This window comes from Diceros bicornis, chromosome 4 (genome assembly GCF_020826845.1).
Source record: "Diceros bicornis minor isolate mBicDic1 chromosome 4, mDicBic1.mat.cur, whole genome shotgun sequence".
NCBI lineage: Eukaryota > Metazoa > Chordata > Mammalia > Perissodactyla > Rhinocerotidae > Diceros > Diceros bicornis.
This window is the reverse complement of record NC_080743.1, coordinates 20,532,554-20,552,032: the sequence shown is the minus strand read 5'-3', so window position 1 is coordinate 20,552,032 and position 19,479 is coordinate 20,532,554. Positions and strand designations below refer to the sequence as shown.

The 19,479-nt window shown below is 38.0% G+C and overlaps 1 protein-coding gene across 4 annotated transcripts in view; it reads left to right on the top strand.

Moving 5' to 3' along the window:
- Positions 1-19,479, top strand: part of TTLL7 (tubulin tyrosine ligase like 7) — a 136,737-nt gene that overhangs the window by 62,674 nt on the left and 54,584 nt on the right. For all 4 annotated transcript variants that reach the window (XM_058538388.1, XM_058538387.1, XM_058538385.1 and 1 more), the window contains 5 exons: positions 3,241-3,399; positions 8,066-8,160; positions 16,549-16,696; positions 16,782-16,855; positions 17,959-18,094. In XM_058538388.1, coding sequence (XP_058394371.1) covers positions 3,241-3,399; positions 8,066-8,160; positions 16,549-16,696; positions 16,782-16,855; positions 17,959-18,094 — 612 coding nt within the window. The remainder of the gene's footprint in view (positions 1-3,240; positions 3,400-8,065; positions 8,161-16,548; positions 16,697-16,781; positions 16,856-17,958; positions 18,095-19,479) is intronic.

The following is a 19,479-nucleotide window of genomic DNA, read 5'->3' as shown; positions in this document are numbered from 1 at the left end:
TTTAAAAATGTAGAAGCTCCACCAAAATGTTTGTCAGATGCCTACCAATTTGTTTCTGTGATATGTTCCTGAGAGACTAAATATACCCAAACAAGAAATTTGATTACAACAATGCTGTTTATTTATTTATTTTGTTTTATCAAGACCAATTTTATGGAAATTCCAAAAAATATTCTTTTTTTTTTTTTTTTTAGCATTTATTGCCAATCCTCCTCCGTTTTTTTTTTTCTTCCCCAAAGCCCCAGTAGATAGTTGTATGTCATAGTTGTACATCCTTCTAGTTGCTGCATGTGGGACGCGGCCTCAGCGTGGCCGGAGAAGCGGTGCGTCGGTGCGCACCTGGGATCCGAACCCGGGCCGCCAGTAGCAGAGCACACACATCTAACCGCTAAGCCACCGGGCCAGCCCCGCAAAAAATATTCTAATAATGATAATTTACTGTCATAGTGGGTTAGAAGCATCTAAGTGGTGAAATTTGCTATTTTTGGACAGTAGCTCATTGATGGAAGATTATACTTGATGATACCTGGATGATTTAATGAATGAGTTCTTTGATGAATAGTTCAGTGAGACCAAGAAAGTTTTCTATACCCTCTGGTATTATTTTTTCACTTCCATATGGGTTTGATTCTTTGGGGAAGTCTTTGTGAAAAGGTAGAGCCTGTTGGGCTGGCTTGGTGAGGAAAGTATAGAGACAATCAGAGAGAAAAATGAGTATCATTAGCTTTACATACCTTGATTTTAAGTGGTACTTTCCCCACATAATTGAATTAGGAGAAGTTATACAAGTAAGACTAATACTAATAAGAGGGTATGGAAATTAACTTTTGTGTTGGAGCCTAAATATAATTTTCAGATATGAGCTGAGCATGGCCAATGTGAGCCTATTAATCTCTGACACATTTCATGATCTTTTCTATATTGGGGTAAATTTTGCATCATTCTTGCCTACATTAGTTAGAATGTATATTAATAATCTATAGATAACCAATTAATAATTAATAAATTGTTAACTTTTCCAGGTGCTTTTCTTACAGTTGTCTTGTCAAATTGCGTATATGTAATTATTTTAAAATTTGCCTTCTTTATTACGAATTGCATAGACGTATGGATATCTGTTTAAGGTGAATTAATGGGGTTATAGAAAAAGAGAATGACAGGAGGAGGTGGAGAAGGCAATCATGCAGTAAATTTTTGTCTTAATAATTTAAAATTTCATGAATTTAGCTTAGGAGTATTTTCAATGACCACTTTATTGGTGGTAATTTCTCTAAAAAGTAACTGTCTGTATATGAAAACTAACGTCCATCAATACCCTCTATGAAGGACAGAGATGTGTGCTTTTGTGCTAGTCAAGAATGAATAAGAAATCAAAGAAAATCAGGCCATGGAGATTAAAAATGATTATAATCATTCATGAAACCATCCTTACTGAATGTTTTTCATAGACTTTAGCTACAAATCTACAAATCATCTTTCAGAGCAATGACACCATGGTGGAAATTCTCAAAAACATTAGTGGAATTTAATTTGTGTTTGGTTCTATCACTCCTGATTTTCACATAAACCTGTAATCTTGCCTTTATATTTCTAAAAGTGTGTTTTTTTTATGTAGAGAAAACACAGCTTTGCAATTCAGAGTCTGTTAATTAATAGTCCCTTTTCTCCCTGCCTGTTTTGTTTCATACAGACACTTTTTAGCCAAGGTTTTAACTTTTTATTCCTACTCTCAAGTGGTTTCAGTAATATCTCTAAAGATTGATCTGAAGTGGCTTTTTGTCTTTTATCTTTATATACTATGGTGTTACCATGAATTTGTCGTTTTGAATAAAATTTTCTGAGAACAACCCCTCATGACATCTCTGATGCTTATCCCCAAATATGGGCTGGGTGGGATTCTGGGTAACAGTGAGGTTAACCTCTGTCTTCCATTTTTCCTCTCATGTAATAAATATTGCTCCCACCAGGCAGTGGGATCTTTGTGTCTGACCTGACATGTGAGCTGGAGTTCTAGAGGAATGATAGAATAACTATAACAAGAGCAGCAGTTAAGTTGCTCACAGCTGTTGAAGGTTGACTCTGTTCCAGGCACTATGCTAAGAGTTTTACATGAGGTCTCCCTGTCCTTACATCAGTCTTTTGCAGCAGGAATTATTACTATTGCTAGTTCACGTTTGGGAAAAATGAGACTCACAGGTTTAAGCAACGTGACTGAGGTTGCACATCTAGCAAGTAGCAAAGCCAGGAGTACGCCCAGAAAATCTGACTTCAGAGCCACATTCTTAACTGCCGTGCTCCATTACCTATACCTGTAGAGAGAGAGTTCAAAAGACAATATATTCTAAGCAAAAACCAGTGAGAGAGCTTTTCCACATTCCATAGCTTGTTCTCAAACTTCAGTAAACCAGCTTCTCGTTCTATTAGCATTAGTAACTCACTCTAGTAGTATTGCATGTCCTCACAGAAAATGTTGATAGCTAGTTCTTTAATTGGCAGTACTCTCGTCTCAGGTAAATGTTAAAAACTACAAAATCGTCACTGTACAAAGAAACCCAACTCTCCTGGATTCTGTCCTCCTAGTTCTTTCAGGCTTTGTCTGAGTGGAGGTCCTATAATGTTTGTGAAATCGTTGACTCTCCTTGAAATTTTTCTTCCCTGCCACCCCTATTCTCTTCTATATGGTTCCTGAGAAGGCGAGCATATGATCCTACCCTTACTTATTTAACAAATAGAAACCACGTTTATCAACATTCATTTTACTTATTGGTTCACCAATGTTTTTGAGCATTTACTAAATGCCAGGCGTTATTGTAGGCACTGGAAATGAGGTTGTAAAGACAGACAAGGACCCTGCTCCAACAAAAAAAAATATCAGCTGGTTCTATGCTGTGTGGTGATGCACTAAGGAATGATGGGTGGGTGGCTGCTTTTGCCTAGGGGGTCAAGGAAGGCATTTCTGAATATCAAAGAGTCAGACGTGGGAATATTGGGGGAAGAGTGTTCCAGGAAGAGGGAACAGCTAGTGCAAGGGGCACAGAGAACGCAAGCCTGGCTGGAGCACAGTGGGTGGGGGAGGAGTTGGATGAGATGAAGTCAGAGCAGTGGAGGGGGCTCGGTGCCATAGAGCTTTGTGGACTTGGCCAGGACACTAGTTTGTAAGTCCAGGCCACGTTTGCACATCTGTAAACGAGATACAAAGAAATACGGCATTTCACCTTTTTTTTATCACAATCCTTTTAGGAATTGGTGGTCAAGACTCTGATTGTAGCAGAGCCTCATGTCCTGCATGCATATCGAATGTGCAGACCTGGTCAACCGCCAGGAAGTGAAAGTGTCTGCTTTGAAGTCCTGGGATTTGATATTTTGTTGGATAGAAAACTAAAGCCATGGCTTCTGGAGGTAAGGAATTTCTTTTAAGAAGAGAGAAAATTTATCGCTGTTCTTGTGTATTAAAACAAATGTTTCTTAATGTGTACTTGGCACAGTTATCTCGTTAACTGAGCAGGAAGAGGCCTGAATGGAGCATGTGGGAGGAAGAGAATGAAAATTCAGGGAATAGAACAGTTCCAGGAATGAATCAATATATGTTTGATATTACTTTTCCCAAATTAGTATTGAGTGAATTTCTAGGCCAGGAATTTTGAATATATGTGTGGATCTGCTTTTACTGGTTTGTTGTCTACTTTCTTCACTATTTACTCAGCCTCACGGCTTCTACCACCTCATGACTTCTGGGTGTTGTCTTTCCTCTGTGTGGGTGCCTGGGAACAGGACCACAGCCTCCCTGTCTTCAGTGGGTCTCCCCTTCAAACTTGCCAAGAGGAGAGGGGCTCCGATGGTTCATTACTCAGTATTCACTACCTAACACCCCAGGTGGCATGAATTTTCCTTTTAGGCCATATTATGTGACCTGGGGCTCCCCTCAGGTCCAGCCCGTCAACTGTGTGCCTTTAAGTTTGCTGCCAGACCCTTGTATGGTCAGAGTCATCATTATTTTTCTTTGATTATAAAAGGTCACAACATTTGGAAAATATGGAATAATATAAAGGAGAAATAAAAATGAGCTGTGTTTCAGATTTTTATACTTTTTCTTCCAGTCATGTTTATATTTATAGTATATCCAGGAGAAACCTTTGAAGTCACGTGGTCCTACAGCACCCCATCCAGCAGTTCTCCCTAAGTTCCCTGATCTGGGGTTATGGAGTGCATGGCCATGAAATACTGGGTTGAAGAAACTTTATCAGGAAAATAGCACATATCTAAACACTTAGTGTTTACTAGATTAGTTATATATATATATATATATATATATATATTTTTGGTGAGGCAGATTGGCCCTGAGCTAGCATCTGTGCCAATCTTCCTCTATTTTGTATGTGGGTTGCTACCACAGCATGGCTTGATGAGCAGTGTGTAGGTCTGTACTGGAATCCGAACCTGTGAACCCCAGTCCTCTGAAGCAGAGCGCGAGAACTTAATCATTACGCCAAGGGGCCTGCCCCTTAGTTACCTGTTTTTAAAAGCATTTGCTTAACTGGAGCTTTGTATTAGCTTGGTAAATCAGAATTGACTGAATGGTTGAATTCTGTATTTTTTTTAAAGGCTCAAAATACCACTGTTTGCATTAATGTTTCCTCATACTTTATTCTCTCCATCGTTTCCAGATCAATAAGAACCATTAAAAAACTCCACAATAACCAATAGTTAAATAGCATTCACTGCATTAACATATTTTCATTTTCTATTCCTTCTTTCATCATTTCCAGATCAATCAGAACTATTAAAAAAAACTCAACCATAACCAACAGCTGTGGATAATGAACATTCATTTTACAAAATGGTTCAAATCTGATTTAGATCTTGTTTCCTTGTATTTTCTCCCAGCTGCAGTTGTAGGAGGTCCTAATACACGATGTTCAAAACCCTTTGGCGCCATCAAGTGGAATAAAGTAGAAGGTGCTTCTGAGGCTGTGATAACTTTAGTTACCTGTGATAATTGCAGGTCATGATACGTAGTGGCAAAATTGCAGAAATATTCAGTTATAGAAAACATTTTTAGGGAAAAACATGGAAATTGGGTGGAATATGAATGTACTTCTAATACTTAAGTATCCTTGAATTAATTTCAACAAGTCATTGTGCCAGGTGGTTGAGCTACAAGAAAAATAAAACAGAATATTTGCCCTGACCTGGTGGGGACTCAGATATGTCGTGGTAATAGTTATAACTCTAAGTAGGGAACAGAGAACCAGCACAAACAACACACTGATTAATCTCTCTGTGTACATGTGTGTGTGTGAGAGTTAAAAAAAAAATCTTTGCATAATAGAGAACACCTGAGCAGAGTATTTAAGTCTGTAGAAAGTGGAGTAGGGGCTGGGGGCTGGGAGAGATGGGGGGGTAAGTTACCGGGCAGAGGGAACAGCACTGATTTAGGAGTGCAGAGTGTATTATGGATACTTTGATATGCACGTGAAATGATTGTGCTTGTTTTGATAATAAAACTATGATATGGATGTTTAATAAATAGTATTTATTAATTTAATTTGCTTTCTAATAGTTATCATTTTTCTGTGCATTTACAAGCTACTAAGCTTTAAGCTTTTGGTGGGTTTTGTCTGTTTTAGAACTGGGGTAGGAAATGAGAACCAAGGAAGCCACCAACATTACAGAACAGAATTTTGGCTGGATGGAACCCTAATTTTCAGTTTTTTCTGTCAGTCTTTTGTGGATCTTCTTTTATTTTGTTCCTTACCTTTCTCATAAAACTTTAAAAAAATCCACAATGTTAATTGAAAAGTGTTTTTCTAGGGGCCGGCCTGGTGGCGCAGCAGTTAAGTGCACGCACTCTGCTTCCGCGTCCCGGGGTATGCAGGTTCGGATCCCGGGTGCGCAATGACACACTGCTAGTCAGGCCATGCTGTGGCGGCGTCCCATATAAAGTAGAGGAAGATGGGCACGGATGTTAGCCCAGGGGGAATCTTCCTCAGCAAAAAAGAGGAGGATTGGCATCGGATGTTAGCTCAGGGCTGTTCTTCCTCACACACACACACACACAAAAACCTTTCCATGTATTACTTTATCTTGTGTGAGTATATTTTTTCGTAGACCAATTTCTGTTACATGATAGTAGAGGGAAGAATCTGAAATAGGTAAGAGAGAGGAGTCTGAGGTTGTGCTGTACCGAGACCTCACTACCATCCTGGAGGAGGCATATGCCTGGCAGAATTCAGACTGCAATTTTGGAATGGAACACCTAAGGAATTCTATAAAGATACATGACATTTCAGTGAACCACTTAATCATCAGTTCCTAAATATCTGGTTTATTTTATAATCTTGTTACATATAGTAGGAGAACTATCGTTGTGTTATAGATTCCAGAAATTTGAATCAGTATGGAATGGTTGAACCTTTTTTTGTATAAAATATATTATTTTACCCTTTCTCTGCACTTATAAATACCTAGAGCTTTGAAGTAGCAGATTAATAGGCTCCCTTTCTCAGATTTACCTGGAATTAATGGATGTTCTTGCAATTGCTAAACTATTTCCTTGCCCTTGAGACCTCATCACATGGAAAGGAATATGTCCATCACCTTCTAAATCAGAAATCAACAAAGGTGTAATACAGTATGGCATATCTATAAAAAAATACAATTTGGCATATCTCTATAAAAGGAGTATCATGCATCCGTCAAAATGATGGCATGAAGGACTTTCATGAGACATTGTTAACAAAAAAACTTGGACTATAAAATAGTATAGTTAGTATAGACATGTATTGGAAAGGTAAAATGGATATTATAAATATGTATACATAGCCAATATCTGGAATACCATTTATCAAATTGTTAACAGTACACTAGGTGGGGGGATTACAGGTGATCTTTCTGTTGTTTGTTTAGCTTCTGTTTACTAATTTTTCTGCAGTGATCCTGTGCTCCATTTCTAATGAGAGACATTTATATTCCTTAAATATAATGTGGTATTTCCTTCAGCTGCCACTTGTAAAATGCCTGCTATCAGTTATCTCTTGTGGTGATGGATTTGTATAAGACAACCCTCTTCTATGATTAGTAGCATACATGTTTTTTGAGGTACCCTGTGGGGTTGGTTGGTGATCATGAACCTAAGCTGTAGTTTTGAACTCAGCAGTGTTCTAACCAACTGAGTTAAGTGAGTAAGTAATTTTCTCAAACACCTGCTATTCTAGTTACATTTTCATGCAACAGCAACAACAACAAAGACAAAAACACCCCGGCTCTTGAAGTAGTAGTATATTGTATAATGAATTTCAGGGTGTGTACAGTTACTTCTTATTTTTCATCTTAATGAAATCCTGGAAATGATGTCAGAAAGTAGAATAACCACAAATGGCTCATTTATTCCCACGAGTCCTTATAGAGTTAGAGAAGCTCATAGGGGTTAGTCTGTACCTACCCTTAATGGTATCTTCTGAGTAATACAATCAATGCCTTTGGAAATGAAAGTTGATGAACTATTGTTTGATCCAGGTAGAAAGAAATAATATTTTTTAGGCAGCAATGGACAGATTCATCCAGAAGATATGAAGCAATGGAAAGAGGGCACTGATAGTTTCTATGTGCTAATTACGTATGTGCATATAATTATTACTATACTGGTAACATGCATATTATTTTTTGTTACATTATTATTATTGTTATTATTATTACTGATCTTCCAACCTTTTTGTCAGGATGACTCACTTTTAACTTCCCTAAACTTAAAATCTCGAGTGCGTAGGGTAATGGAGTGGAGAGAGTGGAGAGGAGGAGGAGGGCGGATATGCTGACTGACAATCCTGAGTTAAGGCAACAGGGGGAGGTGGCGGTGATAACAGTCAATTCCTTGCAACTCCTTGACTTTCCGTGATGGGGAAGAAGGTGTGGCAATGGCAACTGGGCCATCTAGCATGTAGAGCTTTGAGATTTATTGCAGAGGCCTTCTACTGGTTGGGGATCCATTAGATTAACAAATATGTACTGAATATTTATTGACCTACCAATGTTTGGCTATTCTCATTATTTTCTTTGTAAATTTCAGATCAATCGAGCTCCAAGTTTTGGAACTGACCAGAAAATAGACTATGATGTAAAAAGGGGAGTGCTGCTAAATGCACTGAAACTACTAAACATCAGGTAAGGTGTCTCCTCCCTCTTTTGGAATTTTTTCACTACATTTAGCATAGAACAATCATTTGTACATAGGATTGGCTTGTAATTTTTTATATTTGGTATTTTAAGTTTCTTGATTCCATTCTTCAAAACTGTTTAGTTTTTTTCTTTTTAAATATCTTTTCCCCTCCTCCTGCACACTGCTTTTTCTTCTCCCCATATAATGCTCTGAACCTACAGTAAATATGGTTAAATTACAGCATTGGTACAATTATTTAATATAGAGTATGAGGTTGAACTGGAGAATACCTAAGGAAACCCTCTAGATTACCTTCCTCACCTTATAAGAAGAAACTAAAGCAGCGAGGTCATTCAGGAAGTCAAAAAAAAAACCTAAACATGGATTTCCTACCTTTCTGTCCTGAGGTCTTCCCACTATATCATGCTGCCTAGGTAAAGAGAAAAGAGGGGCAGCTGTTAAGTGAGGGTTAACCTTCCCATTGAAAAGCATGGACAGGATTCCTTCTTTTTTAAGGCTGAGTCATATGCCATTGTATGTATATACCAAATTTTTTTATCTGTTCATGCATTGATGAACATTTAGGTTGCTTCCGTGTCTTGGCTGTTGTGAATAATGCTGCAGTGAACATAGAAGTGCAGATATTTCTTTGAATCCTGATTTCAGCTCCTTTGGATATATACCCAGAAGTGGGATTACTGGATCAATGGAATACTATTAGGATGGTTGCTGTGTATGTGATCATGGGTATCAAATATTTGAAATGCTATTTATGTGGGAAAGCTTCTGGCTTATTATGAAAGAAATTTGTTAGAAGTTCAACTGCACTGCTTAATGAAGCAGTGAGTTGTCTGCTATTGTAAGTGTTCAGATAGCATTTTGGGTGTTGGATTAAAGGACCTCTGAGGTCGTTTAAGCACTAGGATTTTATGATTTCAATTGAATCTAATTGCCATTTCAAGAATTCTGGAAGAGTTGTTGGATGCTTCCAAGCAATTTATTTATTTTAAATGTTTCCATCTGTTAGCAGATGCCTGATTGAGAAGTAGCTTTATATGGACAGCATCATTAAAAAAAGAGATCAACATATAAACTTGTTCAGAAATTTTCCTATGGCCCCTTCTTTTGTCTGATCAAAGAATGATTTGCCTAAATGCTATGGGGGTTATTTCAGTTATCCTAAAAGAAATGAATAGAAAGGAAAGAGATGTAGAATGGGAAATTTTTGTTTATTTAGCTTATGCAAGTACATCAAGTTATTTCAGATTATTTAAGCAATATGCCTATACATTTTTTTTTTTTTTTTTGCATTTACTATTGTATATGTGGGCCTGGTGGGTTTTTTTTTTTTTTTTTTTTTTGGCATGTCTTTTGACTTTGCCAGTGATGGTACCAATTCAGGACATTATCTATGGGTGTTTTTGGTCTTCTTAAAAGTGAGATATAGGGGCCAGCCCAGTGGCCTACTGGTTAAGTTTGGCGCACTCCACTTTGGCAGCCTGGGTTTGCTTCCTGGGTGCAGACCTACACCACTCGTCAGTGGCCATGTTGTGGGGGCAACCCACATACAAAATAGAGGAAGATTGGCACAGATGTTAGCTCAGGGCGAATCTTCCTCAAGCAAAAAGAAGAAGGTTGGCAACAGATGTTAGTGCAGGGTGAATCTTTGTCAGCAAAAAAAAAAAAGCAAGATATATATGGTTTAAACAGTGAGGAGTTTCTGGACTTTAAGGGAGAGTTCGAATTCATCTTCCTTATTTTTCTTAGTGCTGTTCCACTAAGAGAATTTATCACAATTCTTACCATTTAGAGCACATGCTAATGAAGCTTATGTTGCAGAAGTGCCTTTTCTCTCCAACCGGATTGAGAGCTCCATGGACATGTATGTGTTAGACTTGTATTTCACAGTGACTAGATGTGGGATGGGCACATCATAGGAGCATAAGCAGGAACCAGGAACACTAGGAAAATTCTTGTCTATGTTAAATATTATTGGGTTAATTTTCTTATGGACTCTTTTAATTGTGGATAGAATAAATTCTTTGATTCCAGAAATTCCCTATTTACATTCATTTTAATAAGACTATTGAAATGATTTTATTTTCATTGTGTGATCTTTCTGCTCAAGAACCTAAATGGATTTCTATTGCCAACACCTAGTCTAAACTCCTTTCATAATATAATTTAACCTTAGCTTTTCCATCTTATTTTCTATTTCTCTCAAGCACAAACTGTTCTAGTTAAGCAGATTATATCATAATTTCCCCCACATGTCTTGCCCATCCCCACTGATGGTTTATTCTGTTTCCTACCCTGAACGCCTTTCCTTACTGTCTATGCCTCAAATCCCGTCTTTTATTATGACATCTTCCTTTTAGCCCAAATTAATCTTGCCTTTCTTTGAGCTCCAAGAAGAATTATCGTCTGCATAGTAGGTGGCTTATCACTTTGTTTACCCTCTTGTGCTCTGTGCTCTTTTACTTGGACATGGCTGATTTTTCTTTTCAATTTGATTTAAGCTCCTTGAAGTCAAGGAGTATATGCTTTGGTATTCTACGCAATTCTCAATACAATGCTTTGCTTGTAGTATGACTCCCATACAAGTGTATACCCCAAAGTTCCTTTTGTAAACGTCTACTTTTAGTGTCAAGAAAATCCGGAAGAGTGTAGATTGCCCAGGGTGTTCCATCACAACCGCTCGGAATACAGAACCTTATATCGAGGAATCAGAATTAATCCCTTTTGCACTTGGATGGCACAATATAATCTGAGTTCCGATTCAAATAATTTTCTGATACATTAGGTTTGGGATCTTCAGAGACAAAAGAGTGTGAAAGGGGCTCTATATGCAGAACAAGTAAAAGAATAATAAGTAAAAATATTAATAAATAGTAAAACAGCAGTAAGTAAAAAAAGTTATTTAGTTTTTTGGTAATAAAAGGAAAATCCAATCTTGTGTTGTGGTGGTGTTCCTCGGTTGATAAGAAGAATCTTTCTTCCTCCATAAGTATACTGTTAAGATAATTAAAGTAGAGTCCAGAAAAGACAGTTATAGTCCCATGAGTTCTGTGGGTCTGTAATACTAATTAATTAGTTCAGATTAGATCAGACTAGATTTGATTAGCTTAGATTACCAGGCCTTATTTAGAACTAGTTCATGGGCTACAGGTATGGCATTTGTAGCATTTACTGCTAGCCTGCTCTTGAAAATCTGTCCTCCCTGGCTTTCTTTGACACTGTTCTCTGAGTTCTCTCAACTTTGAGCATTCCTCTGTCTCGTCCTATGGTTTCACTTACTTTCTTCTCCCTACCTGTCATTTTTTCACTGTGTTCTTGCCTCAGCCCTCTTTTCTTCTGTGACAATCTCATTCACTTTTGTGGCATCATTTGTGAGTCAGACACTGGAGTCCCAAATCTACACCTGTATATAGTGGGGTATACATTGGGGTTCTTTTCAATAGTTCTGACCCACTCTGGAGCTCCGGTCTTGCATTCTCTGCTCCCTCCTGCCCTTGTACACTGGATGCTTCTGGTCTAATAGGGGCTCAGTAAACATGTAGTAAGTGAGTGAGCTGGCAAGTGAGGAAGTAAGTAACTGAATGAATGGATGAATGTCCCAGTGGTACTTTAAATTCAGTGTGACCAAAGTTGAATTATCTTTTCCTTCAATCATATTCCTTTTGCTGCATTTCTCTCTTTTCTTCTGCTAAGGACATCAGTTACCTCCAACCCACAAAAGCTAAATGTAATCGTATATTTAATGTACATTCTTAGCCTATATTGTACCAGAAGCTAGAGATACAAAAACAAATAAAATTTCCTCTCCTTAAGTAGCTCAGTTGTTAAAAGGGCAACTACATGCTGGTAGAAAAATACATACAATGGTAATCACCCAAACTTAGTTTTCTATCTTTCCTTGCTGTGCTAGTTCATGGCAAAACCATGCACATAAAAGTCCAGGCTAGAAAGCTGGGAGCCATCCTTAACTCCTTCCTTTTTATGCATCAACTGAATCCTGTCAAATATGTGACTACAACTTAATTTCTTAGTCTTGTCTTCAAGTTTAAGGACTTCTCATTTCTCTCCTGGACTATTTTATTGGTTTCCTTCCTTCTTCTAGCGCTAACCTCCACCTCACTTTGCAGCTTCCACTCTTTTGCTCTGCAAGTCATTCAACAAGTGTTTACTGAATGCCCATTGCTATTGCAGAAGGTATGGGAATTCAAAGTTTCCTGTGATTCCTAGGTTTCTGGCTTGAATGATTTGTTTGACAATATGTTGTTTATTTAGATAAAGATTTTAGGTGAGAAACAGGCTTAGAGGAGTGATGGGGGAAGGTAGAAAGAAAGAGATAATTTGGTTTTAAACATGATAACTTTGAGCTACTTTGAGATACCATGGTAGAATTGTTAAGTGGGAAAGTTGACATACAGGGCCCCGGAGTTGGAGACATTTATACGACTGACATCCATGTGTAGATTGCAGTTGAATTGAACGGATGAGCACACACAGTTAGAGTGTATATATTGAGAAATAGAAAAGGCAAGGGCAGAACCCTGAGGGATGGCAACATTTGAAGAGAGATTTATAAACTCTGATATTCTGATCAGATTGTTTCCACACTATCAGATACAATTTAAACATTGCATACGAGGCATTTTTGATCTGTAGATTGTGTACAAGACACTTTTTGATCTGGCCCTTGCATCTCTTGCCAAACTGATCACTTTTTGCTCTTCTCTTTTGCCTGCCTTGGGATTAATTCTTCTAAGAACTCATGTGGTGCTGTTTCACATGTCCATGGTTTTGCACATATTTTCATTTAAACGTTCCTTTAGCTTTGTTCCTCTGGTGAATGTCAACTCATTTTTTGAAATTGTGATAAAATATACTTAACATAAACTTTACTATCTTAATCATTTTTAAATGTGCAATTCAGTGTCAAGTACATTCACATTGTTGTGCAACTATCACCATTGTCCTTCTCCAGAATTTTTTTCGTTGTGCGAAACTGAAACTCTGTACCCATTAAACACTAACTCCCCATTCTCCCCTCTCCCCAGCCCCTGGAACCACAATTCTACTTTGTGTTTCTATGAATTTGACTACTCTAAGGTGGCTCATATAAGTGGAACCTTACAGTAGTTGCCTTTTTGTGACTCCCTTATTTCACTTAGCATAATGTCCTCAAGGTTCATCCATGTTACAGCATGTGTCAGAATTTCCTTCTTTTGAAGACTGAATAATATTCCATTGTTATATATATACCACATTTTTGTCAACTCATTCTTAAATACTTAGCTTAAGCCCGACTTTCTGTTTGAAGCCTTTACTGAGGCAAAGTGGTTTACGTCCTCCCTTGTGCCATCACTACATTTACTATCACTTTAGATAGCATTCATTGTACACCTTGTATCTGTTTACATGCCATTGCCGCCAACCCCTTTAGACTGTCAGCAACTTAGGGCAATGGCTCTGTCTGTTCATCTTTGTATCCCAGGGCCATATCGAGAACTACTATGTAGTGAGTACTAAAAGAAATCTAGATTGGAAGACAGGGGTAGGGGAAGGGCATTTCATTTAAAAGTAACTGCTTGTCAAAAGATAAGAAAGTGAGACAAAGCACAACATGTTCATAGAACTTCTAGTGATTCCATATTACGGGAGCATAGAGTGTGTGAGGCAAGTGGTTGGAGAGAGAAATCCCTTGGATGGAATCACAGGGCAGTGGGTAGTGGAAAGGACTCCAGAAAGTACGAAACAAAACTCCTTAGGTCGGTGTATCGATCCAGCTGAATGGAAAAATGCTAAATAAAATGCTAAGTGAATGGAGATTTTTTGGTATTTGGTTAAATTTTATTTTAGACTGAGTCATTAGTGCTGATTTATGCCTATACTTATAGAAATGCAAGCACAGTTTTTAGAATGGCAGTATTCCCAAAGGCCAGAATATGGGAGCATTCCTCTAGAGAAAAATGTCTCGGTGTGATTGGCTTTTCTTTGTTTCTTAATGTGTCTGGGGAAACTTTGTGTGCTTATTCCTGCTTCTCCTCTGTCTGTGTGTGCCTGAACTGTTAGTGTGTCAGTGTCCTTGTCTGTGAGTGTCTTGTTTGCTGTGGATGTGCACATAGATCTACATTCATTTCTTTCACAGCATTCTCAGCATAATATTCTTAATCCTTTTTCGTTCTCCCTTCCTCTTTTCTGTCATTCCTTTTTTTCTTCCTCTCTCCAATTTTTTCCTTATTGATTGTTTGGTCTTCATTCCTCTCTATTCTTCTTCTATTCATTTCTATTTCCTTTTTCTCTCCCCCTTTTCCTTTAAATAGGATGGTATATAGAAATGATCATTCTACATAAAATGGAATATTAAGAAAAATTAAAAATTAAGAGCTATCTAAATTGTGACATTTCCCTCTTTCCTTAAACAGAGGAAACAGCCAAATTTAATATTCATGATTGGAAAAATGATATTCTCAATCACCCAGTCACTAAAATCAGAAATCTTGTTGTCATCTCAAATTGATCCTCTTTGTTACTCCTCATATCTAATTAATGGCCAGAGCACATTCATTCTTCCTCCAAAATAGTCCTTCAAATCTTTCCTTTTTCTCTAATTCCACTGTTGCTTCAGTGGTCCAGGCCCTCATATTTCATATTTGCTGATGAATTAGCATACATCTGTTTTAGTCTATTTGGGCTGCTATAACAAAATACCACAGACTGAATAGCTTATAAACAACAGAAATTTATTTCTTACAGTTCTGGAGGCTGGTAGTCCGAGATCAGAGTGCCAGCATGGTTGGGTAAGGGCCCTCTTCTGGGCCGCAGACTTCTCATTGTATCCTCACTTGACACAACGGGGTGAGGAGCTCTCTGGAGCCTCTTTTATAAAGGCTCTAATCCCTTTCAAGAGGGTTCCACTCTCATGACCTAATCACCTCCAAAGGCCCCACCTACTAATACCATCCTCTTTGGAGGTTAGGCTTTCAACATATGAATTTTGGAGGGACACAAATATTCAGACCATAGCACCATCTTAACTGCCTGCTTCTTTTCTCATCCCCTTCAAGCCACTATATGTGATGCCAAGGGCATAATCTTTAAAACATGCAAATATAATTATGGCCTTCTCCTTTTCAAATTCCACCCCTCCCCGCCACATTGCCTAAAGTTCAATTTGAGACTCAATAAGCTGGTTTTAAAGCCCTTATAAAGAGCTGAGTTTCTTGCATTCATCCATAGCTCCAGCCATACTGAATGACTTGCAGTTTTCTGGATGTGTTCGTTCCTTTTCTCAAATTATTCCTTCTACTCTGTCCACCTGTTGAACTCCTGCCACTCAAACCTCAATGTTGTCATGAAGCAGAATAGATCAGTTACCTAGCGCTCTTGCAATTTCAAGTTGTGAGAGTGGTTCATACTTGAGGCAAAAGAACATTCTTTATTATCTAGGGCCTTGACCCCTTATTCTCAGTGCAGTCTCCTGATGAATTGAATGGGACCACATATAATCTTAAGCGCTTCTTTTACCTCTCCACGCTAGAAGCTGGCCAGATGGCCTCCTTGTACCCTTTCCTTTGGTTTACACCTTCCTCTGGGCCCTACCAGCCTAGTGACAATGGAAGACATGGAATTGTGAACTTGAGGATGAGAACTCTGCTTTTTCCTAAGGCCAGGGGTAGAATTGGCTTTGCCTTTCCTTTTTTCCTGAGATCCACCTTGTTCCTATTAGGCTCTTCAAGGGTGCTCTGGAAGAGTGCACATTGGAGGGAGTGGGGAGAAGAGACCTTAGGCTTATCTGATTGCACCAGCTACATGGGAGGGAAGAGAGAGAAAAGACATTCAGAGGAAAGCAATCTCACAACAGGACTTTTCCTACAAAAATCAGACAGCTGTAACTAAATTATCATGATAGGGCAAAAATGAGAAGAACTATGCAGATGTTTTCAAATACATAATGACTGTTAGGCTGGTGGTCGGTGTAAGTGAGAATGCTTAAATATAAGTGAAATTGGTTGAAGGAGGGGAAAGGAAGCAACATTTATTAAGGACCTATTAATGTTACAAGTTAATCTTTATAAAAACTCTAGGAAACATTATTGTTAATATTTAATAGATGGGGAAGCTGACTCCGCAGGTAATTGACCTAAGATTGTACAGCTAGTACGTCGCTATACTATTTCCATTTTGTCTTGTTACCTTCAGAACTTCTATTTACTATGTGGAGACCTGTATTTGATGGCTCGTTAGATGAATATCATGTATGTGAATACATAAATTTAAGAAACATTGATTCATATCCCCACTGTTTCTCCTGATAATTCTCCTCATAGGGATAAGATCTGGGCTTATTTGAATTCTAGAGTATGGTCTTGTGTTTTATATTTTAGAACCAGTGATAAAAGGAGAAACTTGGCAAAACAAAAAGCTGAGGCTCAAAGGAGACTTTATGGTCAAAATTCAATAAAAAGGCTCTTACCTGGTTCCTCAGACTGGGAACAGCAGAGACACCAGCTGGAGAGGCGGAAAGAAGAGTTGGTATGAAAACGTTAACAACATACCCATGCTTTGAATTGCATAATTCACTTGTCAGGTTTTATTTGTAAAATTTCTTTATTTCTAGAAAGAGAGACTTGCTCAAGTACGAAAGCAGATCTTGAAAGAAGAACATGAAAATCGACATATGGGGAATTATAGGTAACTGTGCTTCCATTTTTTTATCGATTGAAGAAGTCTAGTCCAAACAATGAGTCTACATTTTTTAAACTTTTAGGCTTAAGTGCTATTTAGTTCATTCTGAGAAGGTGATTTTTGTTTAATATCTTTCCAGAAAGAAAAGATAGTCAGCAAGCAGATGGTTCAGACTTGGGAGAACTCCTACTAACCAGCCTTGAGGGTGGTTGTATGAGGTCTTTTAAATCTGATATTTTCCTGTGATCTTATTTGGTTATAATGTGGTATTTTGAGAAAGTCAGATTTTAGGTTTCCTGGTATTCTTTCTGACAATTCAAAGTGGTTTCTGTACTTTGTTTTAAAGTCAAATGTATCAGGAACCAGGCAAATAATGAAAATGTTTGAAGAAGCCAGGTATGAGACAATAGAGAGGGGTGTGGACTGTGCTGAACTGGAGCCCCTGCTTAGTACTATCACCTTTGACAGGAGAAAAGAGACCCCCTAAGCTCCTTGAGTTCTTGGAAAGACTGCCCCTCCTCCCAAGCTCTGACATTGACTCAGCAGAATTAGGAGGATTTGGGGCCATAGAGCTTCTCGAATTCCTGGTAAGATGTTCTTTCCTGGCCTTACCACCATCAACAGTAGTGGTGAGAACACATTTCTCTCATCCTACCTCTATCCAGTTCTCTCTACCGGAGAGGCAAATTCCGTCACCCCAAAAGAGATCCTCAAGATTAAACCCGACATTCTTGTTTACTTCAGTAACCACACTAAGTCCAAAACTTCCAAATTATCCCTCATCACCTAAACTCTCTCCCATAAACTTCTGTATTTCTCCCATATGCTCTATTGCAATTCTTCTCCGACCAGCTTTCCCTAACCAAATCCTTATACTGTACCTTCTGGAACTGCATTGTGTAATGATAATTCTCTAGATAAACTTTAATTTATGTGGGTAAGAGAAGAAAATTTATGAGTTTCTTATAATGGTATTCATCTTTATTTCTAGCACCTGTTAAAGTAACTGGCACAGAGTAGGTGAAAAAGGATTATCTATGTAGTTGACTTTAACTCTTGGGCTATGATAGCTTCTTTTGAACAGGTTGGTTTTTCTGATTTTATTGTAGACGAATTTATCCTCCTGAAGATAAAACACTACTTGAAAAGTATGAAAATTTGTTGGCTGTTGCCTTTCAGACCTTCCTTTCGGGAAGGGCAGCTTCATTCCAGCGAGAGCTGAATAATCCTTTGAAAAGGATGAAGGTAAAAGAATTAGTGTTAATAAAGAAAAAAAAGAATGAAGCCAAATAATATGTCTTTAAAAACAACCCACCTCAGTCTCACATATAAAAACATTTTACTTTTAAGATGCACTTTCCTTCCATTTTTAACAGTTGGTAACATTTCATAACCAAGTAAGTGATTTCATAAAGAAGATGTCTAGCAGGACAAATTATGCAGTAGAGAATGTTGATATTATATCATAATATCAATCTATTGTAATAAATATGTCTTATTACAGAGATGTGTATATGCAACTGAATAAAAAAATCCATTGAATTAACCTAGTGAGTTGTGATGCTCTCATTATTTGGATTGTAACTAACATTATACAATATTTTTTTTCTGATACTGCACAGACCTGGCATATGAGAAGTAATTAAAACACACACACATGTATACATACATAGAATAATTTGTTTACCTTACTTAAAAGGTCTATAAATTATCTATTGCAGCATAACAAACTACTTCATTTATTTGCTCATTATCTTGTAATTTTGTCTGGGCTCAGTTGAGTGGTTCTTCTGCTGGTCTTGCTTGAAGTGCATCATATAGTTCTATTTATCTGAAAGGTCAGCTGGAGCTAGAAATCCATGGCTTTACTCACATGTCTGGCGCCTCAGTTGAGATAGTTGGAACATCTAGGGAGCTGGCTGGGTGTCTCTTTCTCTCTACGTGGTTCTCTCACCAGGCTAGCCAGATCTCTTAATATGGTAGCTTGGGGTTCCAAAAGGGAGAATTTCAAGAGGACAAGCCCAGTGTGCAGGTGCTAATCAAGCCTCTGCTTGCATCATGCTTGCTAATGTCCTGTTGGGCAAATAAGCTTATGTAGACCTGTTAACACTGTCTGTACTTTGTATTACTGGGCATCTTCCTACAGTGATATACCCCAAATATCTTGGATACCCTGCTATATTTAATGATTCAAAAATTGTGATAAAGTCTATTATAGATAGACTTTGCTATGGTCTTTTCACTCAGATTCTGCAAAAGAAAGTTATAAAGCCACTTTAAATCTGGTTAGGCCTAAGAGATGGAAGCAGGAGGAATATTGTATATCCCAATGCTCTTTTCCTCCAAATTTCCCTCTTTTGACATATGCAAGTGTTTCCATTGTTAGAATTATGTTCTGCGGCCCTTTTGTTTTTCTTGACCCTGACAGTGAGAGAGTGTCTTTCATTTTCTGTCACCTGTTCTGTAGAGTTATTTCTCTCTCCTGTGGATCCAGGATCTGTTCCATCTTCTCATTACTCTGCTCACCCACCCCCACTTTTTCTGCTAGAAAACCTAGGGATTTTGGAGCTGGATAGACCTAGATTCACATTCCAGCTCCCCCACATGTTAATTTTGTAAACTTGGGCGAA